Raw genomic sequence first — 28000 nt, 5'->3', positions numbered from 1 at the left:
CTAGTCGGACAGGTGAAATTCCTCCTCACACGATTTTTCAAAACTTGTCTGCCTAACAGATCTGCGTCTCCTTTCCTTTTCCACGCTTTTGCGCTTCACTTCGCATGCGTAATCTACGGTATTCGTTAACGATTTTCTCTTTTTAACCTCTGTGTTTAACGCTTTGGAGGAATCAAAAAGCGAATCACCATACATGTTATTAACCGCCTTCTTGCCTCCATTGCCATGTTCTAACCCGTTCGTTCCACGCAAATTTCTGTCCACCCGCACAGATGCACCATCGACAGTGGGCGAATAGAACCCCGGTCGGAAAGAACAACCGCTCGTGCCACCATCCAACAGTGCGTGTCTCTTCCTTTCGCTGTTTTTACCTATTTCATTATCCTTTTGTATCATATTAAAATACTTATTGTAGGACTCAAAGAAGGCCACTAAATTTACGAACAAATCCTGTGAGTATTTCACCTTCCTTGTTTCATCCACGTAACTAAAGAGAGGGTAGAATGGCCTGATGTCTCCTAACCATATGATAAGTGCTAAGTATTGCTTTATCAGTAGAACTAAGCGCGAAATTATTAGCAGCATCTTCCCGTACACTTTTTCTACAAACTCGTGCACCTTTTCGAGAAATTTGTCCTTAAGCAGATTTTCCTCATCGGTCTCCATATCGACCTCTGCATTGACCTCCCCTGTCGTTTCCCCCACGCAGCAACTGCGGGCAAACTCCGAGGTACCCATTTCTCCACGCAATTCAAGGAAAGAGTTAATAAAATCGATGGATCTATCATATAGGTCCTTTAAGTGAAACTTGCTAACCTTCTTCAACTCCTGCAGTTCCTTGTCGCTGAAAATCTCCCCTGTGTGTTCCGCCAGAAGAACCAACATGCATCTATCCCTCGATATTCTTCCATTTTCTAAATATCCATGAAGCATTTCTACCTTCTTCACAACTGTGTCCCACTGAAACCACCGGTACCTTTTCGGCTCATTTAACCAATTACACAAAAACAAAATGTTGCAGAAGAGCTGCTTGAGAAGAAGATGCTTACTTGCTATCAGCTCGATGATCATTAGCTTATTATGAATATGCTTTAGGAGATCCTCATAAATAAAATGAAAATTCTCTATCAACACCAGATAGCGAAATCTCTTGTGAACATTTGGGATGGTACATATGAATAGGCAGAATTCTTCATCTTCATATGTTTCAAAATTTTCTTCATTTTGCTTCTCTTGGATAAGGGTTCCTCTGGATGAAGACATGGATGTGTGTGTTGCATTGTCTAACTCTTCTACCCCTTTGGACGAAAATGAATCACTTAAACAACCATCGTAGGTATTCATTCCTTTCATAAAATCGTATGTCTTCAACTCAAATTGATCATCCTGTTTTTTTTTCCTTCCCGTTTGGTCGTCATCCTCACCATTCTCATCTGACCCAGACTCTTCAACGTAGGGGTCACTGTCACGTGGATTCGCCAGACCCATTCCTTTTCTTTCGTCATCCCTCCGTGTATCTTCCCCTCCGCCTGCTCGCAACAACTTTCGAATTATCCTCCTTTTCCTCTTCAGCCCCAGCTGACTTTCCAGCCTATGCAAGGCCTCTGTCCAGAGAGAAAAATTTTTGCTACTCGCTTCCGGTATGGTGTGCAACATTTTTTCTAAGGTAGTAGAATCACATGTACAGAGAACAACAGCGGAAATTATTTTCTTCAAATTCTTAAATTCGCTTTGTCGTTTCAAAGAGCACAACATGATGGTTACTGGTTGGGTGAAGTACCCCATACAACTCAACCTCTTTTTGATTCTTCCACCCAAGGGATTATTATTTCTATAGTACGATTTGGCTAAAACATTCTTGTTCATATTTTTTTCTCTAACCCTTTTGGTGAACCACAATGCTAGTTTTTCATCATTGACTAACGAAACTGATGGGAAGAGAGACTCCATATTGATAGAATAAAAAATGGACACTCCTAAAAATTCCATCATTTCATTTTTAATCTCTTGTGACGATTTGAATAGACTAATTTGGCTCCTTCTACTAAACATTAATTTATTCTCATTGTTTATGCTGTATGGAGAGATGTTGTTAAAATTACCCTTTGCTTCTTCCTTGAGAATTTCATCGTACATGGCTATATCTTTTACGTTTTCCTCACTTGGAATCAAACTACCTTCCATGTCTTTGCAACTGAACAGACCTTCGTACATAGCTTTATCAAGGTCAATCATGTCGAGAGAAATGTATCCTACAGACGTGCTAATCTCTATGTGTAGATTCGCTCTGTTGTTATTAATATTTCTTTCTATCTCCACTCCTTCATTTTTCTTCTCTCCTTCACACAGCAGCATACTCCTCTTCAATGATTTCGTAAAATCAGATATATTCCCACTTGTATTTGATTCTGCACCTTTGGATGCATTCATAATTTCACCTTTTTCAATCCCTCCTTTTAACTTCCTTTTAATTTCGTCATTTATGCTTAAAATGATGCTTTGAAATTTTAGGGGCATTTCACTCCTTGTCTGTTTTGTTCTTCCCAGTTGGCCACTTTCAACGACTGTAAATATTCCACCTATACCTTCTCCCCCTTTTACGCGAGGCTCGCCTTCCTCTTCTCCACACGAATCATTGTTCAGGCGGCCCATTTCCTCACTACCCATGTGGTGGCTAAGAGGTTTCATTGGTTCCTTCTTATTCTTTCTCTCCATGTCTGGCTTATCCTCCTTCATCTTTCTTCCTCCCTCAGGGTGGTCTTTATCCATTTCCTTCGCACGTTCACCTGACGAGATAGTTCCTTCTCTACCCAACAAGGAGTTATGGTTCATACGAAAATTTTCCTCCCCCGAATGCGCACTCTTTTCATTTGAGTGGCCATCCATGTCATCACCAACAGGGGTTATCTCCCCTAGGTGAATGGAACTCTTCTCCTCACCTTTCTGCACCAATTTGGAAAGTGTTTCCTTCTTAAAAGATACAAAACCTGCGTTGTGCTCTTCCGCCTCAGGTGAGTAACCTTCTGTCCTCGCTAGACATTCCTTCATATAGTATTCTCCACGTTTGCCGTTTTCTACTGAGCTTATGTGAACTCGATCGTCTCTTCCTACATCTCCCTCTTGGTTATCCCCTAGTGAGTTACCACCACGGGCATGCTCTCCATCGATAATTTCGTTGCCCATTAGGAACTCAACATTTTCCAAAGTTAATGGTTCATATGAATGATGAAAATATACCACCATGTCGAGACTTTCTTTTCTCTTATTTTCCTTTATATTTTCATCTAGGTTATTTTCCTCCTCGATGCAAAGACCTACGGTGGACATTTTTTCCCTCTGAACCGCCACCCCATCGTACAAGTGAGTGACTTTTCCTTCAGCTTTAACCGTATCGTTAGCTGATGAGCACTTGAAATTTTCTCCCCCTTCGCTTGTTTTCCTCTTTTTGTTGCTAATAGCGAATGTGTTGCTTCTCATGTACACGCTTTTGTTTGGCCCACCCTTCCTGGCATCAGGGGGGGAAAAGCTAATGGGGCCACCACCAACAACTCCACTACTTCCACCAATAGTAGAATTCATCCTCTTCACGTAGACGCTATTTTGAAACCCGCTCGGTCTGTTCAACATGCCAACCTTCTTGTTCACAGCGCTCTCCCCCTTTTTCAAGTTATCCCTAGTTAAAAGTGAAGCCTTGTTGCTGCAACCAACTCCTTCGCTTAAATGGCTGTCCCTGTTATGGGCTCCTTTTGTTTCTACATAAACGCTTTTATTTAAGTTGGTTATTGGCCTATGGGACGGCGCAATGGATCCCCCTTTGTGTAGTTCATTTTTTACAACTTTCCTTGCAAGGCCCATATTTTTACTCAATAGGTTATTCATCCCGATGCCACTTCCAATGCCTCTCCCACTAGTAACATACACGCTCCTGTTAGTGAGAATGTCTTCCTTTTTGGCACCCTGCAATTTTGAGTGCTTGTCCATGTATATGCTTTTATGGCTAAAGGGAAGCTCCCTATTCAAGGCACCTTTAATTACACTCTGCTTTGACCCATATACAGATTGATTGAAGAGAGGCCGCCTCCTGAATTCAGATTGATGTAGCTGTCTACCAGAGTTGTCGTAACATGATTCTGTGTTCCCCTTATCATTGCTCAATTGTGTTTTTTTCTTTTCGAAATATTTTACGCAACCTTCGGAGTCTTCCTTGTATGCACTGAAGTCTAGAGCCCCCAGATTTACGTAGTTGGATTTGTTACTTTCGTGGATGATGGCACTGGATTTTGCATGGGAGGACTGGTTCCCTTGGTGATGAATCGTTTCCGGGGCTTTGGGCACGGAAGTAGGCACTATGTTGGTTGTATCTACGGGAATATCTCCCGAACTATACCTCTCCTCACTACAATTTTCCTTCCCTACCAACGGGGGGGAAACCCTCCCCGCACTGTCTACCCCCTGACCGATGCCTCCACACTGTGTCACCTCAATAGACCCTTCATTCATGGGTAACTTCATTTTTAATTTCTTTCTCATGACCATTTCTTCCTCCCATGTGTCATTTAACTGCTTCCTCCTCTTCAATCCCTCAAGAAGATCCTTCCCTCCATTTTCTTTGCATCTCCTTCTGATTACCTCTTCGTAAAAATTTACAAGATCGAGAGAAATCAGGTATGCACACCTGTACCTATTCAACAGGGATAGGAGTTTTTCGTTTATCCTTTTCAGCTTCACATTTTCCTGAAGTGTTAATGTTTGGTGGGGAGGGGATGAATAGAGGTGGTTCTACACATGTATTATCTTCTACCAATGGGCAGTTGGAGCGCGTGAACTAGGAGGGATAATCATGCGGCTGGATGGTATTCCCAAAAAGTTACGTTTACGTTTTTTTTTTTTTTTTTTTTTTTTTTCGTATTTCCTCAGCCAGTACATGATCCAACATGGTGCCAACTTCTATGGGTGAAAAACTTTGCTCAAGGGGAGATGATCATTGGACTTTAACGCATTGGTATGCATGCATCCATGTTTAACCGTATTTAGCCCTGTCCAACTGCAAGTGGATACGCGTAGTCACTTACGTAGAAGTACAGACTACTGCGTTACGTGTCTACTTATACAAGCGGCACTTTAGTCGTGCTCTAAAAATAAAAACGGATGAATTTTATTTTGACGTGGAATTTTTTTTTTTTTTTTTTTTTCATTTCCATTCGAGATTGTCGAAAATTTCCTCATTGTTTAGTGATGCATAGAGGTAAAATTGTTCATGCCGCAAGATGTGCGCAAAAAAAAAAAAATATGCACGATAAAAATAAGGCGGGAAAAATGTGCACGGTGAAATGTCCGAGAGGGGGAGGCCGCAAAATAATACAGCCCCAACCCCCCCAATCAAGTGCACACCTTGGAAAAAACGGACAGGCATTCCCCCCTCGTCCCCTTCGCTCAGTACATCGGGAGAAACAAAGCAGCGGGATGCTTGAAAACGGGAAAACCATTTAAAAGATAAAAGAAGGGCTTCAAAGTGGAGGGAAATAAAAACTACGGGAATACTCCTCCACCCTCCCTTCTTCCGGAAAAGTCATCTTAAAGACAAAACATGATTACACACCCGCGCAGCGGGGTGATTCTACATGGGTAAATATTACTCCAATTCTGATGACCAAAAAAAAAAGAAAAAAAAAAAAAAAAAATACTGCGCATTATAAACCCCATTTCGAAAAATGAGCATTCCTACCCCCTCCCCCCGGATTATTAAACCTTTATAAAACTGGGAACGAACTCGAACGGGTAGTATTTATAATCCACACCTTCCTCAGCTACCTGGACAATCATGAGACCAGATTGATCATTTCCTGCCTGCATTCCCACAGCGGAAATTGTTATTTGTTTTATATTTGCATCAATATTGTTCTCCCTATTGGCATGCAAATGTGCACAGAACACATGATTGACTTTGTATTTTTTTAACATGTCGTAGATAATAGTTCTGTTTTCCTTCTTGATGTGAAATTTATTTTTTTCTGTATAGTTGTGAAATTTCTCACTATATATCAGGCCAATATTTTCATCTTCTTCAATATGGTCATACATAAGGGCATGATGTAAAAATAAGAATTTATGCTTAACATTCTTGGAAACCATTTTTTTTAAAGTTTCTTCGAGCCATAAAAATTGTTTCTCTTTCAAATCTTGTACTTTGGTATCGTTAAAACAAAGAGCAGAATTTAAAATGATGAATCCACAATTATTGTAAATATAACTGTAGTATGCGTCTCCCCAAAGCTTTTCAAAGTTCTCGATTGTCTCGTGTGTTGGTTCATTTCCAACATCATGGTTTCCACAAAAAACATACATATCGATGGACTTATCCAATTTTTCCAAATCATTTCTGAAATCTTTATATTGGTGATCTTGTACTTCATCAATGGGGAATTTATTTGCCAAATCTCCCAATGTTATTACAAAGGGTGGTTTTATTTTGTTCGTTTTGATGATTGCTTCTTTAAGTAGTTTGCGCTCTTCAGGCCATCCGTGATTTCCCCTGATCATTCCATATTGTACGTCTCCATAGAGAACAAAAAAGAAGGGTCTGAACTTCCCTTCGTTCACCGTTTTCCCTTCGTTATTCTTTACTTTGATTAAAACCATTTTGTTTAATTCATTCAGGAATTTATCCCTCCCACAAAAAAAAAAAAAAAAAAAAAAAAAAAAAATCTATCTACTTAATCTGATCTTGCCTTCAGGGCATATGCCCAGTATCTGTGTGTTTCTCTTACAAATGTTGTCGGTCAGTAGTTTTCCTTAAATGCAATTTATTCAAGTCGTCACAAAATGGGGGCAAACGTTACATACACGTAATGTTACAATCCTTTTGCGCTTACGTAACTGTCAAACATATGACATATACTAATATTATGCGATGTATTGTAGGGTGTCCTCCTTTTACGTGATGCTTTGTACCTTCCGAATTATATAAGGATTTGGCGAAAAGGGGAAAATCAATCACTTGGCTTTCTTTAACCTTCTCACAGGGGGGAATCAGCGTATTTTACTTTAACATCCCTTTGATAATATATCTTTTTTTTTTTTTTTTTTTTTTTTTTTTTTTTTTTTTGCCTCTCCTTTTGGATTTATATAGATTTTGCGAAGATACCCCTACTTTAATCCTCCAACATGATGATGGAGCTATAATCCAGTTTGTCAAAAAGGGAAAAAAAAATTCACATCGCCTCAATGATTCAACAGCGTAGGTGATGATTTAATATCCCACTCCTTAACGTACCAGTGGGGGTACATACAAAAAGCGTGTACGTGATAAGTGCACGTTATACCGATTAGTGGTGCTATAAATAAAGCCTCCTACGCCACGAGAAAAGGCTGAATTTTCTGCAATTTATTTCGGCCACGTGTGAAAAGGCAAAAAAAATTAATCCCCCTACAGAGGTTGTCAATTGTCGTACATAAGGCAAGAGAGTGGCGGAAATATATTTTGCCCCACTAACGCGCGGTGCTCAAAAAATGTTAATCGCTTCATGTCAAAGGAACCCATATAATAACAATAAGGCGGGGAGGGGGGGGGGGGTATCACCATATCCCCAACGAAGCGACACAAAGAAACAACATATCCACCAAAACGCACCTCCCCAATGGTACATATTAAAATGTACTGCTTTTTTCCTCGTTGTGTATTAGCCAAATACAGAAATGTGTTAGGAAGAGACTAATTCGCTCTTCCGCCCAGTTACTCATTTGAAGGCACACCCCATGCCGAACAAGTAAATCGAATTCACGTGAAACAAAAAAGGTAACACAAACGTGCATTATCCCGTATGAGCATTTTGTGAATAGGTCATACTCCACCGTACCGACCACAGATCTTTCTCCACACGTTGCACCCCTCGTGTAACCTAAAATTGGTCGGAACGAAATAAAATGAAGCAGTACAGAAAGTGATACACAAAAGAGAGAAGTTTTTTTTTTTTTTTTTTTTTTTTTTTCTCTCCTATGTTGCTCACCCAAATTGCAAATTATTTCCCCCTGTAGTACGCCCAAATGATTGTGTAGAAATTTTACTCCCCTCAAGGGTCTCCACACGGGGGTGAAGGCGACAGTAGCATCAGAGCAGACCCGTTATGCTAAGTCGACCATGTGCCATATACCAATACGCTAACACTGCTACTTTCGCACCGCCAAAATGAAAGTCCTCGGGAGGGACGAACCCATCACCAAGTTTGAGGCCTTCCTAGTCATCAAGAAGGAACTGGAGTACGCCAAGCAAATAGACAAGCACCTCTGCAGTAAGCTGATTCTAAAGAAGGAAGACACCTTTAAAGAAATGTACGAAAAATATTTCATGAAACTCCTGTCCGATAAAATCCTCTACAAAGGAATACAAAAATACATCGCCGATACAAGCCCCCACTTGATACCAAAGGAATTCTACAACAAGGATTCCCACGAACTGGCAGAAATGACCAATAGCACTTCTGAAAAAATTGTTAATTTTTTTAAAGAAATAAATATGTACAATTTGGATAAGAAGGAGAAAATCCAAATGATCGACATCAACTGCGTTAATTTTGTGGACCTCTATGTGATTATGAACTATGAGGAGAAAAAGTAGGTGTCCACTAGGGGGCACTCCAGCTTGGCATCCCCATCGTCTTATCCATACGTGTGTGCAACGTGATGGAAAAAAAAAAAAAAAAAAAAAAAAAAAAAACGAAGCGAAGCGAAACAGACACGCGCTGCCTATATTTTTCTCACACATTCCAATTTGTACTACACCCATTCGGTAGTTGTGACCTACACCTTATGTAATTCCAACTGAATATTTGTTTTCCTTTTTATTCCCCCCCACTCCCTAAGGTGCGAAGAAAACAACATTGAGCATATGCTACACTTGTTGAAGAAGGTTCATATCTCTCATGCTGATAGTCCCATGGAGGAAAACACCTAACCCGACTGCTAATCGTTCAGGATGCACATAATCCACTTCACGAGAGGATCGTACCCATGTGTCATTTATTAATTACTCTTCATTACATTCCCATCCCCCCTTTATTTGTAACCTCCCAAATGTCCACCCTTAGTCGTTCCAAATAAACACTGGGTATTTCCCCTAAATGATAATTTAACTAAAATAGTGAAACCATCTCTGGGTATACGTACACCTTCGATTGTAGATATCCCCAAGAGTATCCCTTCCCACCCTGGAAGTACACCTTTTTTTTTTTTTTGTAAATATTTTTGCTCTGTTCAGCTATACTTTGTCGTCTCCTTTTTCTACTCACATCACTACTCCAATACGGTAACTTTTTAAAATATATTTTTTTTTTTAAAAAAAAAAAGTTATGTAAATAAAACAAGCGGTAACGATGTATCTGTTACTTTGCCATTTTAAAGCAACACGATTATCACATTTTTAAATTTACACATGCCACACGAATGTACATACACAAGAAACATACTTCAACTCAAAAATGTGCCAATCGTGCAAAAAGGAATGAAGGAGAAAAAAAAAAAAAAAAAAAAAGAAAAAATGGAAAGAGGCTATAAGTACACGAAACAGTTATACATATGTGCGCATATTATGTGTACATTTCGATGTGCTTCGTCTGCTGGGACATAGGTGGTCATTTTAAAAAGTAAAACTGGGGATGACATTACGTTCCACGCTCCATTCATCAGTTGCGCGGTTAATGCAAACTACCCCCTTTCGTTTCGCGTTTTTTTTTGCACCATTTCGTTGCGTTCCTTTTATGTGGCTTTTTCTCCCCTCAATTTAGTTGGAGCTCCACGAACAGGGCACAGCGAAAGGTAGGAGAACAAAACCCTGCTGCTCTGTGCATGAAATTAACGGTATTATAAAATGCACCACACAAATGTGCGTTACACTTTGCATAACACTACGTAAGCAAGTGGGCCGCTCCACCAAGTGAACAGTTCACACAAATTGACACAAGCGTGCTCCCTGTTCACCGCAAAAGCGTACGCTCAACTCATTTGACATTTTCTTCATCTGTCCATTTCAGCACCTGCGGGCATCATTCTGAAGAAGCCTTCTTCAAATACTCAATCAAATCTGCTCTTTCCTTCTCCTTTTTAATTCCAGCAAAAATCATTTTCGTTCCTGGTATGTACAACTTAGGGTTCAGTAGATATTCATACAAATGCTTATCCGACCAGACAATACCTGAGTTCTTATTTGCATCTGAATATGGGAAATCCGCTTCTCCAGATTTTCTTCCATAGAACCCGTGTAGGTTAGGGCCCTGCTTTACCGCTCCACCTTTTTAAGAAAATGGTGAGAAGGAAAGGTAAATAAATACATGCATATGATGCACGCACAGGTGCTCTTGGAGATTGCCCCCGAATGAGCATAACTTTGCTCTCACGGGGATGTACACTCCACACACAAAAAAGCAGGTACATACACAAACGTAGGTACGCACACAAACGTAGATACGCACAACAAACGGGGGGTCACCTCTCCCCTTACCTTTATTTATCGTGTGGCATTGCGCACACTTCGCCTTAAAAAGTTTGGCACCCTTTTGGTAGTCACCCTTAGGAACGTCTACTTTAGGTTCTGGCCTTACCGACATGGTTGTGCTGTTTTCAGAAGGAAAATTTTTTTTAATTAGGCAAGAATGCGCAATGAAGGTTAAAAAGGTGTGCACTTAAGTCGGCGCGAAATTCTACAATGGGCACGACGCTTGTTGGTGATATTATTCAAAAATGATCTAGAAAAAAAAAGAAAAAAAAAAAATTAAACATAAAAAAACAATGTACATATATGCCAACTGGGGCGTATCATAAATGTATTCATTATTTGCGCAAAAGATGTTCTCTTTAAATTGGGGATTTCTTCAACCATTGCCCTAGTTTTTTCCATCTGTTGTGTTTTCTTTTACCCTACATTAGATCATGCATACCTGTTGCGCTCTTTACGTGCGGTTTCCCTTAAGTTGTTATAAGCTCCTTTTGCGATTTTAACAGGTTAGGGGGGGGAGAAATGTAGCATACGTACATACAAACATACATGCGTACCTGCGCGTACATGTACATACAAGTATTGAAAACTTGGGGTTCAAAATTTACAAATGGTTTTAACTTCGCAAGTTAATCTTAACGGGGGGGGTGGGAGAAAATTTTTCTCTTTATAGGATCAAATGGGTAATTTTTTCAAAAGGAAGAAATGCTCTTTTTTTTTTTTAAAACTATCACGTATATTTATTTTTACTATTATGCTAATTTAGTAATAAAAAAAAAAAAATAATAAATAAATAAAAAAAAAACACATGTGAGGAACGTACATGTTCACACTTACTGAATTGTGCATAAATATGTAGAAAGCGTTTTGTATATTGTAACCCCCCCTTTTTATTTATTTTTTTTAACATTTTGCAAATTTCTCCGCCTCGGTCGTCCTTGCTACCGCACAGGGCAATTGGTACTCTCTTCCTTTTCACAAATTTATGCCCGCATTAACTGAGTGTTTCGCAGAGCTGAAAGGGCGGCATACAACCATCCACGCAGAACGTAGGCATAACGGAACAAACATAATATTAACACAAACGTACACTTATGTATACTTTGCGCAGATGAAACAAGTGTTACCAGGGGCACACCGGTCAATGTGCAAAATGGCGCTCTTTTCCTCTAGATCATTAAGCGAAACAGAAAAAAAAAAAAAAAAAAAAAATTGAAACTCTTAAATTATCACACAAGTGTACTTATTTCGCTTTTTACTATTTCCAATGATCACTTTCAATACTCAAATGGGGTGCATTGTTGAAATGTAATTTTTGTGGATTTTCTTTTTCCCCCGCCCCCGCCTGCTCTGCCACACAATCGAACAAATGAACAGTTGTATATTTACACCTACAACACTTACTCTAAGTTACACAGAAATTACATAAAAAGGGTAAATTTTTGTAACAAAAAAGGGGTGAAAAAAAAAAAAAAAAAACATGTACATAATGCATGTATTGTACGGTCCAACCTTTTTCCCCTCAAAATGAAATAAGAAGAAGTATGTAACTAATTTTATTCATGTAAATGTCTTCACATTCTGCATATTAATATTTAATAGAAGAAGAGTATACAGTTATTTTAAAAAAAAAAATTCATATAGACATATATCTTCCTCTTACCACGCAAACAATACCCATAACCTATTTCATACCCTCCCCCCTTCAAAAGGTAAATCTGCATGGAAATTTAACTCCTGTTCGAATTCTGTTAACCCCGGATTATTATACCTTTCCATTTTTTCTAATTAATTCATTTCCCAACAAATGGTGAAAGAAAAAAAAAAAAACTTAACGAAAGGGTAATAAAACGGGCAAATGGTCAACCAAAAACCATGCCGTGAAGGTTATCTAAAAAAAAAAAAAGAAGACCCATTATTCTTTAAATCTCTAAAAATGTGATGACCAAATAATGAAAGCGCGACACGTCGTGATCAACCCCTGCCCGTGCAGACAAAATAAACACATGATGAAAATGTAACGAAACCATTTCTCAAAATATGTCTATAACAGCATCAAAAATTTCCAGTGAGCTCCCCTTGAAAGGTGTCCTTTTTTGTAAAGTTTCAACTGCGTATTTTATAAGTAAAAGGTGCCCCCACACACCCCCAAAAAAAAAAAAAAAAAAAAAATTGTAAAAATTGTCTTCACAGTTCACGCAATAATGATTAATTTCAAAAGGTCGTAAAATTATTTTCAAAAGCTCCACACTCCCCCTTCATATATACTTAATAAGACATCGATCACGATAAAAACATCGAACGGAAACAACTGCATCATTCAACGTACATTCATATATCGCTGTTGATTTAGAATTCTCCCCAAATGGAAGTTCACAAACTCTTGAGAGCACACGTCTTGTTTATCAGTCAAAAATGCATATACCATGTAGTACCCAATGGAGCACAATAAGACGAGAAAAATGTCCTCAAAATAAAAGCAAAAAGGAAATAATACGAAAAGCGTGCAAAGTGAGATAATAAAAAGGTATAATTAAACCTTCACAAGGAGTAAAAAAAAAAAAAAAAAAAAAAAAAAAAAAATGCGTAAGGAGTATTTCTCTTTAAAACGTCATATGTGTAGACACACACGAAAAAGTAAAAACCCTCAGGAATTTTTCTTTTATTTCACGTTAAACAACAAAAAAAATGAACTCCAAGGCGGAAGAAGTACAAATAAAAAAATAAGAACATCTTTACAGTATTGCTAGCTGAGTATACGAAAATAAAAAAAAAAAAAAAAAAAAAAAAGGTGCTCGATAAATAGCATACTAAAGTGTAATTTAAGAAAAAATGGATGATAGTGATGTCGAAAATTTTGAAGGCGTTGAAGAACTGAGCGAAAACGATGAAGTCAAGCCGGAAAACGAAAACGATGAAATCAAGTCCGAAAACGGAAATGATGAAGTCAAATCGGAAAACGAAAACGCCGATGTCAATATAGAAAACGAAAGTGCCGAAAATAATCTAGAAGATGGTAAAGACAACGAAGGGGACGATAAAAACGAGGCCGAATTGTCTGATAAACTGAATGAAAAAAATGAAGCAGATCCTGTCGGTGAAAACGCAAATAACACATCGGCAGAAGCGAAGAATTTTCAAGATTCTTCCACTTCTACCTTTGACAAAAGTTCATTCTCGGCACCAAAGGTAAAAATGTGTAGGGCGTTGCATGGCCCTACGATTGCGAGAATGGGGGTGCAGCTCTGCACATTTTTGCGTGTTTGCGTTTTCGCTTTTCAAACGTTTTCACTGCATATCTGTTTTAACTCGTCACCATTTACCCCCCTCCCCCATGCAGTTCTATCCCTATTATCTCATGAAAGACCACGTTGTGCAGTACCTTGAACCCATAATTAAAAAGGCCAGAAGAAGAAATTTCATGTGCTGTTGTTGACGGAAAAAAAGGCCTAGACATGAAACTACCTTACGAAAAGTAGTTACAACACTGATGGGGCGTTTAAATATGGTGAAAGAAAAAACAAGAGGAGTTAAAGCCACGCGAAAAAGAAAGTGCATAAAAAAATGTAGACATATACATGTTACGCTTAGTATAGGCATCATGCATACTTTTTAGAATCAAATTGCTCTATATTTTGTTCCCTCTTTTAAGCATATCACATTTTCAAAAGTGCTTATTCTGCGATGTGGTATATGTGTATATATACGTATGAGCACATGACGCAGAAAAGGGTGGAACGTTTTGCTGTTCACAGGGAGTGCACTGATTATAGAGAAGCACATTTAATGCGCACACATGTTCCAATATGCACATATCGTTTCTCATGTGTACTATCTTCTCCTCTTTTTCCTTACCTGAATCGTATGAGAATTCTTGATTTCACATTCGAAATTTGAATTCAATTCAAAGCACAACTCTGCAAACATTCGGTTATGCCTCACTATAAATTTCAACAAAATGAAGTGGCAGATGATAATACGTTTTTTCGGGCAGAACCTCTTTTCTTCATGTAAAATGGAAAAAAAAATTCTCCCATAGAAATTTAGCCATATTATTTTAAATATACTCCTAAAAAGGCTAATTGAGACACAGCCCAAATGATGCAACTAGCAACACTTCTGGGCAACGTCAATTAACATTTTAAACAGGCGGTTATATGCTCATTTGCATAAATGGATAAAAAATAAAATTTCTCTATGTATCTAATTTTCCAACACTTCTACCTACACGTGGTTTTACCTAGCTTACCATAGCTTAAATGTTGTCAAATGAGCAAAAAAAAAAATTCGATCGAACTTATTTTTCGAGTAAGACATAGCCAAAAGGAGTGCCTGCTCTTCTGTCTCATTCGTTTGTATAATAAGAAAAAAATCGAAGCAGTATTTTTTCATGCGCAAGAATATGCATTTATTTATATATATATATATATTTTTTTTTCCCCCCAATATAGCTGTCTCCTCCAAATTGCGTGCTGTTGTAGACAATTCTTTTATACTCAAATAAAGCGCTCGAAGTAACAACGAAAATGCCTGAACGCGAAAGGCAATTAATGGGAAACTTCGTTTAGCTAGCCATTAGAAAAAAAAAAAAAAAAAATAGCCATTTTTGAGAAAAAATCTAGCTATTTGCAAGAAAAAAAAAAAAAAAAAAAAAAAAAAAGACTGCTTTTCGAGGGATAAACAATTCGAGAGTTGTTTAATCGTTAATGTCTATACGTGTATCTCAAAAAATATAATATGCAACCAGTTGTATTCTATTTGGTTTTCTCATTTTATTATCATTTTCACTTTTATTCTTATTTTCCGCCATACTTTTTTTTTCTTTTACAATTTGTCATAATTCTTCTTACTTTCCTCCTTTCGTAACAACTACTTGTAGTCTTTAGCAGAATTCAAGTCATATGCATAAATCGCTACTTTCTCTTTTCAGAGGAATTATTTTTCGCTCCCCCCCCTTACGCTTTTAAACTGTCCACATTCCTAAAGAAATATATACCCCTATACCTATTAACCCATTCACCCTTTCACCCATTCACCCTTTCACCCATTCACCCATTCACCCATTTCCAAGATGAAACGTGTTTTAATTTTGCTCCTATCCCTACTCCTTGTCTGGGCTTACGCTCACGGAGAAAGCTCTAATATAATCCCACACATGGTCGAACGAAAAAAAGATACGTCAGCGACAAAAATTTTTTCCCCAAGAACAACAGACAAGGAATGCATAAAATGCCTACCCGATAATTTCTGTGAATGTGAGTGCAGCTGTAAGAACAAAACGGGTTTTACCATGAAGTATAGACACGCAAGTAAAGGGTCCAAGCAAGCGAGATATAATGTACCTACGACTAAGAAGAATACCAACTCGGGACAATCTACAAATATGAACACTAAAAGTTCCATGCCTGGTGTACGTACGGAGGATCCCCCACAACAAGGCACCAGCGGGGGGAATGGAACATCCGAAGGAACTAACACCCAGGATGATAATATAAACGAATGCTCCTCCTCATGCAAAAGTGTCACGGGTGTTCAAACCGAGGAATGCAGCTGCTCCTGTTACTGTTAATTCGGATGAAAAAGGAATATCAGGCATCTACAAGTTTGGTGGGGATTTTACCGATTGTCTCCTTTTACCGAGGGGACTCCTATTCCCTTTAGATACAGCCTTACTGCATATGGACGTGCGCCTTTTCCGTTGTCACTTTTTTTAATGAAAGCTGGAACTGTAGAGCGAATATCTTGTCATACATCTGAATTAACGTTGCCCTTTCGTTTGTTCGAGCCGACCTGTTGGTTCCATTTAGATCCTTTTCAATCATAACATTTGTTTTTGTCCATGCGTCGTTACATGTGTGCCTCCTTTTCGCAAAAAAAAAAAAAAAATATATATATATTTTTCTTTCCCCTTTCTCGCTCACATGATCACACAACGGTATATTGTACACAAACATGCAACATAAAGAAATAAACCACGAATATTGCGCACCACTGAAAGTACCACTGTGTGTACACAGATGCACGGGCGTTCCCGTCGAGTGTCCATTTCGGATGCGGTTTCCCCAATTAAGAATACCATACCTCCGCGTCCATTTGAAGTGAACGGGCTGGTTAAAATCGCAAAAAGTTGAGCGGACTTCACCTTCCAGGATTGTTACTTGGTCTGCCCAACGCATATCATCCTTTTAAGGAGAAAGAAATAAGTACATGTGTGGAGTAATTCACACACATGAAATTTTAAAAAATATATCACCACGAGTAAACCATACTGGGGCAAAGTGCAATTAGCGCTGCATATTTTTTTTTTTTTTTTCCGCTTCTTTTTAAAGTTTTGATCCACCAAGTGGAGGATGTTAAAGGAGGAAAAATCAAGCGGTGTAAATTTCGAAGCAGTGAACCCCTTTAATTACGGCGCAGTGCAGAATAAAAAGGGAATAAATGAGTAAGAAAACGATATGGCCCTTTTTCTTCCTACCATGTTTGAATAACTCGCAATATCCGTGATCAATCTGACGCGGGGAAAATGGGAAGTCGTAATGGAACAGTTTGAACACGTCATCTCCCACTGACGCCGTTTGACAAAATAACAAAAGCAAAAGCGATTTAATTAAAAGGGGCGAAATGGTGGATATGGGGAAGTATACATTTGTATACATAAGATGAATAGCTTCTTTTTTTTTTTTTTTTTTTTTTTTTTTTTTTTTTTTCGCTTGTGCTGATTTAAGAAGAATCCAGAGTAGCGCATGTCAAGAGGGCCCTGATAATTACACACGAGGGCAAGATTTAGCATCACAGTGAATGCTAGAAGGAAAGGTGAAACGAGGCTACATGTGGAAAAGTACATACATATAAAGCGATAATAATCGGTGGGTAGCACCCCACGTCTACCGTCGCCCTTCATTGGGATGTTAAGGCGAATGGAACATTCCCACACGATCACTTGGAATGCACACTCAATAAATGTACACCCCCCCCCAACACAGACAATACATGAACAAAACAGTATGCCGCCCGTAATTTACAAACCCCCAATGCCCGTGCGCCTAAAAGCGCCCAAAGGAAGAATAGTACCGCTCAATGGCCCAGACATAAAAATAGGCAAGTCACTTATAGCTGCATGCCCCAGAAGAATAAGAGCAGAAAAATTGGCCGAAATGAAACAAATTATACGTAGATATTTAGGAAAAAAAAAAGAATATTTTCTCGATGTGCATGCTACGTATAGTGTAACAAAGAAACCAGATGGGACGAAAATGGGACAAGGAAAAGGAATCATCGATTATTTTGTTGCTAGAGTTCCAACAGGAAAAACAATTTTCCATATTCCATCCATCAGTCCGTTTAATAGCTTAGGATTTGAAGACCCGGTTTATAGAGTTCTAAAAAAGGCAGCAGCTAAAGTAGCCATTCCTTGTGTATTTAGGACACAGAATAATTTATTTCGAGTCAACAACGTAAAATATATTTCCCAGAAGAAAGTCGCTGCTGATCAAATCATACAGTTTAATCAGTACAGATCGAAGTTGTTTCAGAAGGGAGAATAAAAATATATACATATATATATATCCCACTGGGATGAATTACATTACAACTGTGAGATGGACAATACTGCACCTGTACCATACTTGCTCATAAAGAAATGTTTCACATAAACACTAAATGCAATTTTCTCCATGAGTATATGGCAGGACAGTCTATCACCATCGCCCCCTCCTTTATGGGAATCTTCCTTCAATTCGAGACGAAGAATGAAAAATATCCCGCAAGGACATTTTTTTTTTTTTTTTTTTTTTTAAAGATGAAAGTATAAAAATGTGCCAAATATATTTTCGGTATGTTCAAGCGATATCAGCAGCGCTGACAGTAGGTAGAACATTTCCTTCCTTTGCTTTGTTTGATATTTTTTTTCGTAAAATGGTAAGCCAACTAAGACTCTATTTTTATGCTAATTGCCACAAAAAAAAAGGCTCAATCGATTTTGCCCATTTTTGCAGGAGATGGGAGCAGTATCCTCTCCTCATATTTTGGCCCACTCGAGCGGGGAAATAACGGCATCCTATTTCTTTTGCCGAATGCATAATAGTAATTAAGAGAGCCTGTCTCGCATACTGTAATGGGAGGGGGGGGGTGGTCAAGATTCCATTACAATATTGGCATGGGGGAAATGTACTTTTGGCGTGCGTCAAATGGTACTTTTTCATTTACAAGGTTATGGATGAACTTGTTATTTTTATGCCCCCCCCCACATTTGATGGGGTCTTTTTTTTTTTTTTCCTTCCCCTATTGGCGCTCCAAAAAATGGGGAGGAAAAAACGTGAAAAGTTATTTACCCTCCGCGTTACGTTCCTTTTTAAGCAAAAAAAAAAAAAAAAAAAAAAAATGAAAAAAGGACACAACAAAAAAATGCGGCCATTGCGTAATATGCAACTATGTATGTAATTTTGTTTGTAGATGGTGACAACAATGAAATATTCTTTTTTTTTTTTTTTTTTTTTTTTTTCCCGAATTTATTTATATGCGGTCTCCTTGGGAGCGAAATTAAGCACTAAGCTTATTTTATGCAAGCGACCCCAGTCATATATTATCATCCTTCTTTTACTTGCATCCTCCCGCTGTTCATTTTTGATGCATATTTTTTTACCATCCTTGCGTTATTCCAACACGTTAAGTATGATTTTTTTTTTTTTTTTTTTTTTTTTTTTTTAAAAAGGAAAAATTTACTAATATTGGAAGGCCATTTTGGTAATCCTCACTAATAAGAAGTTACAAAAAAAAATAAAAATAAATAAAAATCTTTCATCCCATTGAACGGTACAAAAATAAGCATTCCCCAAGGAAGGTAAAAAAGAAAAAATGGCAATGTAGGACCAACAATTCCGTTGTATACTTTTACTTATAAGAATGTTTATGTGTACGGCACGACCCGTACGTGCAACTGAGCATATTATATACCTAGTGGGAAAACGAACTGGAGGATGGAAGAGCAGCATCAAGGCAACCCAATGGAGGATACGGAACATGCGTCCAGTAGGACGGATGATCAATCAGTGAACATGGCGGGTGAAGAAGCGCAAGCTGAGGCAACTCCCCCCAGTGGCAAAAATGACCAGAAGGGAGAACATAAGAGGAAGAGGAAACCTGCGGTGGAAGGCAAAGCAGCGACGAAACCGTTAGGCGAAGAGAACCAACTAAGTTTATACGCACAGATAAAGAAAGCCAAAACGAAAGTGCCTAGTAACGAGGGGAAGGAAGGGGGGGCAAGTGCTGACGCGGTTTCCTCAAGTAGCGAAGAGGATGAGGTGGAGGATGATGTAATTGAGGAGGAGAAGGACGATCATCTGGTGGGCCAACCGACCAGGGAAGAGGGGGAAAAAAAAAAGAAAAAAAAAGAAAAAAAAGAAAAAAAAGAAAAAAAAGAAAAAAAAAAAAAGCACAAGCAAAAGCAGGAGAAGCATTCAGAAGTGTTGTCAGATGGACACTCGACTGCACCCGCGCCAACGGACGAGGTCAATCCATCCGATTACGAAAGACTCCTTGCGTCGGAAAAAAACAACAGTGCCATCTGGGTAAGCTACATAGCTTATCACCTGCAAAAGGGTAGTCTGGAAGAAGCCAGGAAAACAGCAGAAAGAGCCCTAAAAACGATAGATATACACAAAGTAGAGGAAAAGAAAAACATCTTCTTCTGTTACATAAATATGGAATGCACATATGGAGACAAATTAAGAGAAGTGTTCAAGAGAGCTCTCCTCTGTTGTAATGAAAAGAAAGTGTACATGCACACAATGAATGTGCTAAAGGTAAATAAAAAATATAACCAATTGAAACAATTAAGTGAAGAAGCGATAAAGAAATTCCACTACTCCAAAAAGATCTGGTCGCATTATTTAGAAATTATACACAGCACGTTTAATGATGAAGCATATGCACACGAAATTCTATTGAAGTCTCTACATTGCCTCCCGAAAAGAAAACATCTACGTATGGTAATAAATGCAGCAAGGTTTGAATATAAGTATGCGAATAAAGAAAGAGGGAAAAGTTATTTTGAAAAATTAATCCAAGAATATCCGAAGAGGTCAGATGTTTGGTTTACATACCTTGACATCCACATCAATTCTTTAACCAAAGGTGAAACAAAAGGAGAAAAAAAAAAAAAATTAAATTTAAATCAACTTCAGTTTGTTAGGAATATATTTGAAAGATTTTCTTCCTGTAAGTTTAAGACAAGAGTTATGAAAATGATTTTCACAAAATGGCTCTTATTTGAGAAGAACCATGGCAACGTTACTAGCCAGAAGATGGTTCAGAAGAAGGCCTATGATTACGTCGAGAGTTTGAATGCACTTGCTTGATGCGTTTAGAGGGGAAAACACACCTCCTCACGTGTCCATGCGTTCTTTTGTCAAGCGGAACATTGCTTCTCCCCGTTTGAACGCCCCATTTTTGCGCCTTTTTTATTTGTCCCTTTTTTGCCCTTTTTGCCTTCCCCAGAGGGAATGCCGCCATGTCGTCGTCCCGCCAATTTGTGTACCCCCCATTTGTCTAATTTTTTTTTTTTTTTTTTTGACGCTACTCCACCCTTGTTATTGTTCCTCTGGATATATTTTCCATTCGTGCGAACAAGAGGGAGGGGGGGAGGTTTTCTCCCCCATGAGCATTTAACTTCTTCGATAATCTCCCAAAAAAAAATTGTCAATAAAAAAATTGTACCTTTCTGGAGTCATCTTCAAGTTGATTTCACTTCACCCACCCTACTCTACGACTTCTGCAAAAAACGCCGGAAGCCACCCCAGTCACTGGGCGCAGTAGAATTTGACGAACGTAAAAATTCTTCCAACTGACACAAAATATCATCCTCGTAGGATGAGTTCCCTTTCAAATGCTTCAGTAGCCTGTGCGATTCCTGCCACTGTCCACCCAAATACAACTCTAGCGCATTTTCAAAGAGCCTCAAATATTCCTCTGGGTAATTCATCTGAATGGATTTTATGTCTGCGCTCTTTGAATATTCTTCGTACAGCTGTGATGGGTATGTCAAGGGTGTTACAATAATTTTTGGTGACTTCCCCTTCACTGGCATAACGCATGCCGAGAAACACGCCAAACAGATGATAGAACAGCCCGGAAGACAAAAAAATGTATACGCATCTGCGCGTATATGGTTAGGTCGCAAAGATTTTACGTCATAAGCCAGATTGAACACTTCCTTCTTCCGACGGCGCCTCTCCGTCTTTTGCTTTATGTCATTCAAAATCTGGACAAGTACAAGTAAAAACATTATTTTATTTTATTTTTTTTTTTTTATTTTTTTTTTTTTTATTTTTTTTTTTTTTAAGTGTGTAAAAAACGAAAGGGTCTCTCCAAATGATAAGAATACCTTTATCATTTTTATGTCAACATTTCTGGCCACATCAAAAACTTCTATGTTTTTCTTCTTCGGAATCTGAAACGAGAAAAGGTTAAATGGTTTTTGCTTTTTTTTTTTTTTTTTTTTTTTTTCTGGTGGGTGTGGCAGATCCAGATGTACCTCTTCCCAGATATACAGAGGGGTAAGTGGAGCATAAACCATGTGATATTCCACATAGTCACATACACGTACGAACGGGTGATTGTCTCCTCTTTACCTTATCTAGACGTATGTCAAAAGTGTACAGATCTAGTGGGTTCCCACATCCCTTCAGAGTAACACGGTCTATTCTCCGCAGGAATTTCTAAAAGATATGTGAAAATGGGCAGTACAATAAAGGGTGCTCTACACATGGCATGCATAGAAGGAGAGGTGAAATGTTAAATGTAAAATATATCACAACGGAAGGGAAAAGACATGATTCAAGAGAGATAGTGATAATAATAACAACAGGGGTGGGAGAAGACAAAAATGTATAAACACCCAACTGCAAACCTTGAACCCATCAGACAGGTTTTCGTAAAATTCTCCAGAAATAACAACGTTCCTTTTGTATGTCTTAGAAATGTCCTGTAGTCTACTCGCTATGTTAACATTTTCTGATAAATAGGAGAGATCGATTTTGTAGCTGCTTCCTATGGCCCCTTCGATGGCCCAGCCGAAATGCAGACCGAAACTTAACTCAATGATGCTCTTTCCGAAGAGCTCGTGGATCTTCTCGCTTTTGAGAAAGGAACGTATTTTCTCCGACTGCAGGGGGTTAAGTTGGTACCGCGCCTTGGATTGTTGTATTTTTGTGTGTCGTACGAAGGTGCGTTTTCTTTTCACACGCAGTGCTTACCTCGTGAAGCCTGATTAGTGTCTTCACGGTTGACAGAAACGCCAAGTCACAAACCCTGTTTATGCATGCCTTGTCCGAAACTTCTCCCCCATTCCCCTCACCTCTCATGTGGCACCTTGACGTCAGCATACTTATCTTCTCATTGTGGAAATCCCTCTTTTTGCATTTCCAGACCAACAGGAATGCATCTCCGATGTTCTTATTTATAGATCCTCCGTAGAAATCGCAGCAGTCGTGAATTATCTCTGCCACCAGATTTATAAATATCATGATCTGATCGCGATGGTGAAGTGGTGTTACAGGTGTAGCTCCGCATCAGTGTGGCAATGTAGTGGCATCATCTCGGGGATGCGTCTGTTCATCTATTCGATAAGCACAAACAGGTAAAGACACCGAACACTCTAACCTTCTCCTTGAGGACCTCCGTTATTTCGGTGAAATTCCTTATGTCGCAAAATGAAAAGACGGAGTAAACCACTTCCCCATTCACCAACAAGTTCACTCTCTCCTGTGCATTGATATTTTTCGAAATAATTTTTGCGCCCGCCTCTCCGAATCCTGCACAGAGATTGAAGAAGCGGTAAGAAAGTAATGGGGCCGGTGAGAAAAGTTCAGCAAAAATGCAATTAGATATTTCGAACAGAGGGTATTCCCGGTTATGGTTGGCAAGTCTTCATTATGAGCACTTCACAAAATTCAAATGGACAAAGCAACATTTAAAATCGACCGTACCTAACAACATGAGGGTTCCTAGTTTCATCAAATTTTCCTCCATCTTCAAAATTTCGTAATTCTGCTTTATGCCTTTTCTGCATTTTCATGTATTTGTGGGGAAAATAATATATAGATGTAGACGTATCCATATGTGCACCTCCTCCTGCGTAGATGCCTTTTTCTTTACCGCTTCAAATTTGTGTTCCTTAGTATATTGTCCAGTTCATGGTTTAGAAGTTCCTCCTGCATCTCCAGTGCCAACGTTGGATTCGATCTAAGAGTCAGTGGGTTAAGAAGGAAGGTGCAATAAAGATATAGATGGACACATATACACCCGTGGCGCAGAGAAACTGATACAACTAAGCGGCGACCTACTTCATCAGCTTCAACTTCTTCAATATACTTTCTATTGGAAACAGCAGAAGGTTCAATTCGGAGGTAAAGTAGAACAGTATAATGAAGGAGAACTGCAAGGGAGGATTAAAGGGAAGGTGTCGACCTTGCTATTTTTTTTTTTTTTTTTTTTTTTTTTTTGGGGAATAAGGGAGGAGGCAGTACATTGTGATCCCATTTGTACGTGTACACCCTACCACGATGACAAGAATCTTCAACAGGACAACGTTCTTTATTCGCTTCTTCACATTTTCCTTAACATTTATGTAAAAGGTAAACTCGGCCGACTGGTACACTTTCGTTTCGTACCTCCTCAGGGAGTCTTCCGGGGGGGGTGAATTGGTGGGGTGGTTCCCATTGGATAATTACGTATGGAGCGTGTACATGAAAAAACGTGAAATAATACATACATATATATACGTATACTAAACTGTCACTTGATCTAAACTGCACATCTATGCACCACTAAAGTGCAATTTTCTTTTTCGTCTTTTTACTAAGATCCTTAAGTGTGCCACTGAGAATTACTTCCTCTTCGTCGTCACGCCCGTTTGGGGGGTTCATGCTTATAAATTTCAGAAGTTCCTTCTGCGTGCATTTGTGAAGTTGGTGGGGGTGGATATGTGATGCTTTCGATGCGCTGGAGGAGACTCATGCTTCGTTCTCTGGAAGGGCACCAATCCATTGTAGTGTTTACTCTCCCCCCTTCGCCTTTTCAATTGCAATCCTTTTTTACTCTCTCTCCTTACGTGTGACAGATGGGAAAAATCCCATAGCGTCCATTTTTGTGTCCCTACATTTATCTCCTTCTTGTTGATGAAATTTTGCAGTTTTCTCTTTGATTTAAAGCTAACTATGTATTCATGGGCCCCCTTTTCCTTTTGTATTTCCTACGTGGAAGGTTGTAGTTGCATAAGTGAGACAAGCGTGCCTACCCCATCGTTGCACGGGAGGTTCCACAAAGGAGTACCACCCGACTAAGTTTTTCTTTTTTTTTTTTTTTTTTTTTTTCTCCCTCTCTTTTTCTGCTTCCTTCCCTCGTACAGTGTAAAAATAAAGGGCCTTCAAAAATTCAGATTCGTAATAATCCTCCAAGGAAATTCTACAAAGATGGAAGGGGAGAGGGGAGCGTAGGACACACGTAGAGCGATACACACGTGGGTCCCTGGAAAGAGGGATATTTCAAATATAGGAGAAAGACATTCTTATTTTTGTTCTTTCCCATTTTTGTGAATTTATCAACTCCTTTTTTACGAACAAGTCAAGGTTGTAGATGAAGTACTCCATGGAGTTATTCTGTACTTTGGGGATGGACATCTGTGAGGAAGAAGCAGTGCACGAGTGGTGAGCTAAACGTGATAAATTATATCTCCACGAGAAAGGAAGTCTCTCAAAAAGATATGCTCTACATAACCATCACATGAAAACACTTACCGTCTCGATAAATATAAAGGATAGCATCACGAAAAACATGGACATAAAATATCTTTTTATCAGCGCCAGGTGCATTTTGTTCGTAAATTTTAGACTCTCCTGAAATGGGGAGAAAGCATCTCCATGGGGGTCACTCCATTTTAACCACTACACTTTATATGCACAAATGGCCACAGAATCCCTCCATGTAGTTTCGATCCACGTAAACAACTTCTCGCATAGAGGAAAAACCCCTACTTCCCCCGGAGTTTTTACCTTCAAATTGGTTCTATTTTGCATGCTTTCCATTTTTTCGAACTTTAGGGGGTGGGTGGGTGGTCCATAAGGCGGGGAAATGGGGGTTCTCATAAATGCATAAATATGTGGACATATATTTATATTCCAAATTGTACATTAGAAAAATGTATTCGCAACAATGCATCAGCATTACATTCCACTCATTCCTATGCTTGTACTTCTCCCTGGTATGCCTCTCGACAAAGCAAATAATCAGCCTATATATTTTTGTAACCCTCAGAGCCTTCACCAGATGTATCAGATAAACCACTTCTTCACTCCCAACATCACTTATTCCATTTATTCTACAAATGGGGAGAGGAAAGACTACACTAATAAGCAGTCATTGGTGCCACCATCATTTGCAGAGGAGGACCCAGCTCTTTAGTTCTCATCATCTCTTGGCCGTCCACCTCTCCCCTCAGACACTAACCTCTTCACATAGAAGTCGAACAAATCGAAGAGGTAATACTCAAAAACGAACAAATCGGAAAATAAGGATATCAAAGAGATCACTTCGAAAAACATAAAATAGCAGGTGTATGTTCTTCTCGTTAAAAAGTTTATCATCATTTCAACGCAGTATATGAAAATGAGGAGGAGGATCAGATAATCCGAGAGCGTGTCATACTTCTGAGAAGAGAGGGTCCATGTAAAGGTTTACATGATGTGAAGGTGTTTGCCATACTGTTTGCCTACTGGCAGATGCATAAGTGTAGAGCATAGGTAGATAAGCCATCTCTACTGATGACGAAGCCTTCTGTATTCATCTTTAACCTTTTCTAGAAGAATGTAAAAAACATCTTTGCTAAAAATTACAAAGAAGAGGTACAGAAGGTACAGTAGATTGACTAGCCTCGTCAATGCGTCAGAATACAGGTCCTACATTGGAAAGAGAAAAGTAATATGTATACGTATATGTGTATATATGTATATGTATATACGTATATGTATGTGCTTATGGGGGTAAATAAAAAGGTTACAAAAATGCCTTCGCTTATGGCTTCTTCTACTTTTTTCTATCCGTTATTTTCCATCACGACGTTGTCTCTGTCTTATTCTACCACTTTTCCATCCCTACCTCATATTTCGAAGTTTCCAATTGGTTATCATACTTTTTCTCTTCATCTATAATTTCCTAAGAAGAAATTACCCGCGGAGTCAAGTACAGTATTCCCTGTTTTTTATAGGTCTTTTAGAATGTGTATTCTCTGGTAAATGGGAGAACACCCTCCACGTTTGTATTTACATGCACACATTGTAGAAGCTACAGAACGGTGAAATAATACAAAACGGTTGGATAAAGCAATAATAATTTCCGTTTTCCGAGAAAATAGGCCACTACCAAAGAAGGGGAAATATTTACGTGGAAAAAAAAAAAAAAAAAAAAAAAAAAAAAAAAAAAAAAACGACATAACACACTATCGTAACATGTATCCAATTATGAAAATTCCCGAATGTGATTGTGGCAGAACAAAGGGGACGATCGACTCCTCATTGATCCCAGCCACATCTACTCCTCTCCCCTCATCAGTATGTACATTGTCAGAGGTAAAGGAGTATAAAACTTTTTCCTTGGATCTACATTTTAGGAAATATTTTTTTAGCTTCTCATTTGGGAAGATTTCCTTTGCATATATGTGTTTTAAGTCCGGCATCGTTTCGCTTCTGGATTTTTATGAACCACTGTAGAACGGGTAGTGGTGGGAGGAGGACAATAACAGGACAAGTCAAATACACGCCAAGACAGGATAGACATGTCTCTTACAACGAACAAGGCAAAAGTGTGAAAATTAAAAAAAAAAAAAATTTTTTTTTACTTTCTTTTTTCTGATGACATCGAAGGAATATGTTACTTCTCTACCCCCACCCAACCCCACGTATGGAAGGTGCCTATTCCCACTTCTACTTCTTTGCCTCAGAAAAGTGACATGTGCAAAACGCATTTCGTTACTTCGTAGACGTACTTGCGTTTTATTTCGATAGCGCACAATTTTGTTATCATAGATATTCACCATTTCACTGTTTCACCATTTTAACATTGCTTCTTTTTTTTTTTTTCAATTTGCTTTTCGCCTCTTCTCCTTATTTTTTCTCTCATTTAAATATTCCCCCCTTGTTGTGATTTCCCAATTTTAGCGCATCCAAATGTTTTGACAAATGTTCCAAAGCGCGTCAATCACGATGGATGTTATTTTTACCAAAAGAACGGAGGAAGCAATTTCCCATAGTGGTAACCCTGTAAGCGGAGATGGGTCATTTGGTATAGTCCCGTGGAATGTGCCGGAATGGATGCGCAATAAGGTGGAAAACTAAAAAAAAATTTTAAAAGACAAAGTAGAGAGATATATTTTCGCTCCTAATTAGCCCTTTCTATAAGCATTTCAAAATATCGTTCATTTTACTCCCCTACAAAGGGTGCACACGCACGTATACATGATAACAT

At 38.7% G+C, this 28000-nt stretch overlaps 9 protein-coding genes across 9 annotated transcripts; 5 read left to right on the top strand and 4 right to left on the bottom strand.

Moving 5' to 3' along the window:
* On the bottom strand, positions 1-4936 carry PKNH_1354300 (nuclear formin-like protein MISFIT, putative; the record flags this gene model as incomplete). The annotated part of the gene is made up of 2 exons (XM_002260918.2): positions 1-4734; positions 4925-4936. The coding sequence occupies 2 exons, from the start codon at positions 4934-4936 to the stop codon at positions 1-3; spliced, it is 4746 nt and encodes a 1581-aa protein (XP_002260954.2).
* Positions 4937-5742: 806 nt separating this feature from the next.
* On the bottom strand, positions 5743-6639 carry PKNH_1354200 (serine/threonine protein phosphatase CPPED1, putative; the record flags this gene model as incomplete). Its single annotated transcript, XM_002260917.1, has 1 exon — positions 5743-6639. One exon carries the CDS (start codon positions 6637-6639, stop codon positions 5743-5745), a length of 897 nt encoding a protein of 298 aa, XP_002260953.1.
* A 1546-nt stretch (positions 6640-8185) lies between these two features.
* On the top strand, positions 8186-8950 carry PKNH_1354100 (DNA-directed RNA polymerase II subunit RPB4, putative; the record flags this gene model as incomplete). The annotated part of the gene is made up of 2 exons (XM_002260916.1): positions 8186-8610; positions 8860-8950. The coding sequence occupies 2 exons, from the start codon at positions 8186-8188 to the stop codon at positions 8948-8950; spliced, it is 516 nt and encodes a 171-aa protein (XP_002260952.1).
* A 1087-nt stretch (positions 8951-10037) lies between these two features.
* On the bottom strand, positions 10038-10598 carry PKNH_1354000 (cytochrome c, putative; the record flags this gene model as incomplete). The annotated part of the gene is made up of 2 exons (XM_002260915.1): positions 10038-10282; positions 10493-10598. 2 exons carry the CDS (start codon positions 10596-10598, stop codon positions 10038-10040), a joined length of 351 nt encoding a protein of 116 aa, XP_002260951.1.
* A 2720-nt stretch (positions 10599-13318) lies between these two features.
* On the top strand, positions 13319-13922 carry PKNH_1353900 (conserved Plasmodium protein, unknown function; the record flags this gene model as incomplete). The annotated part of the gene is made up of 2 exons (XM_002260914.1): positions 13319-13675; positions 13827-13922. The coding sequence occupies 2 exons, from the start codon at positions 13319-13321 to the stop codon at positions 13920-13922; spliced, it is 453 nt and encodes a 150-aa protein (XP_002260950.1).
* Positions 13923-15557: 1635 nt separating this feature from the next.
* On the top strand, positions 15558-16055 carry PKNH_1353800 (secreted ookinete adhesive protein, putative; the record flags this gene model as incomplete). Its single annotated transcript, XM_002260913.1, has 1 exon — positions 15558-16055. The coding sequence occupies one exon, from the start codon at positions 15558-15560 to the stop codon at positions 16053-16055; it is 498 nt and encodes a 165-aa protein (XP_002260949.1).
* A 1435-nt stretch (positions 16056-17490) lies between these two features.
* On the top strand, positions 17491-18030 carry PKNH_1353700 (ribosomal protein L16, mitochondrial, putative; the record flags this gene model as incomplete). Its single annotated transcript, XM_002260912.1, has 1 exon — positions 17491-18030. The coding sequence occupies one exon, from the start codon at positions 17491-17493 to the stop codon at positions 18028-18030; it is 540 nt and encodes a 179-aa protein (XP_002260948.1).
* Positions 18031-19461: 1431 nt separating this feature from the next.
* Positions 19462-20841, top strand: PKNH_1353600 (uncharacterized protein; the record flags this gene model as incomplete). The annotated part of the gene is made up of 1 exon (XM_002260911.1): positions 19462-20841. One exon carries the CDS (start codon positions 19462-19464, stop codon positions 20839-20841), a length of 1380 nt encoding a protein of 459 aa, XP_002260947.1.
* A 404-nt stretch (positions 20842-21245) lies between these two features.
* Positions 21246-27212, bottom strand: PKNH_1353500 (adenylyl cyclase alpha, putative; the record flags this gene model as incomplete). The annotated part of the gene is made up of 22 exons (XM_039113603.1): positions 21246-21509; positions 21672-21743; positions 21867-21932; positions 22114-22200; positions 22392-22646; positions 22738-23010; positions 23144-23295; positions 23470-23546; positions 23639-23725; positions 23827-23918; positions 24042-24166; positions 24342-24432; positions 24594-24734; positions 24889-24946; positions 25103-25161; positions 25279-25377; positions 25534-25575; positions 25709-25859; positions 25988-26187; positions 26332-26436; positions 26636-26692; positions 27096-27212. 22 exons carry the CDS (start codon positions 27210-27212, stop codon positions 21246-21248), a joined length of 2670 nt encoding a protein of 889 aa, XP_038969976.1.
* Positions 27213-28000: the final 788 nt, after the last annotated feature.

Source organism: Plasmodium knowlesi, assembly GCF_000006355.2.
Source record: "Plasmodium knowlesi strain H genome assembly, chromosome: 13".
NCBI lineage: Eukaryota > Apicomplexa > Aconoidasida > Haemosporida > Plasmodiidae > Plasmodium > Plasmodium knowlesi.
Note: the sequence above shows the minus strand (reverse complement) of the source record. Positions and strands in the feature narration are given on the sequence as shown.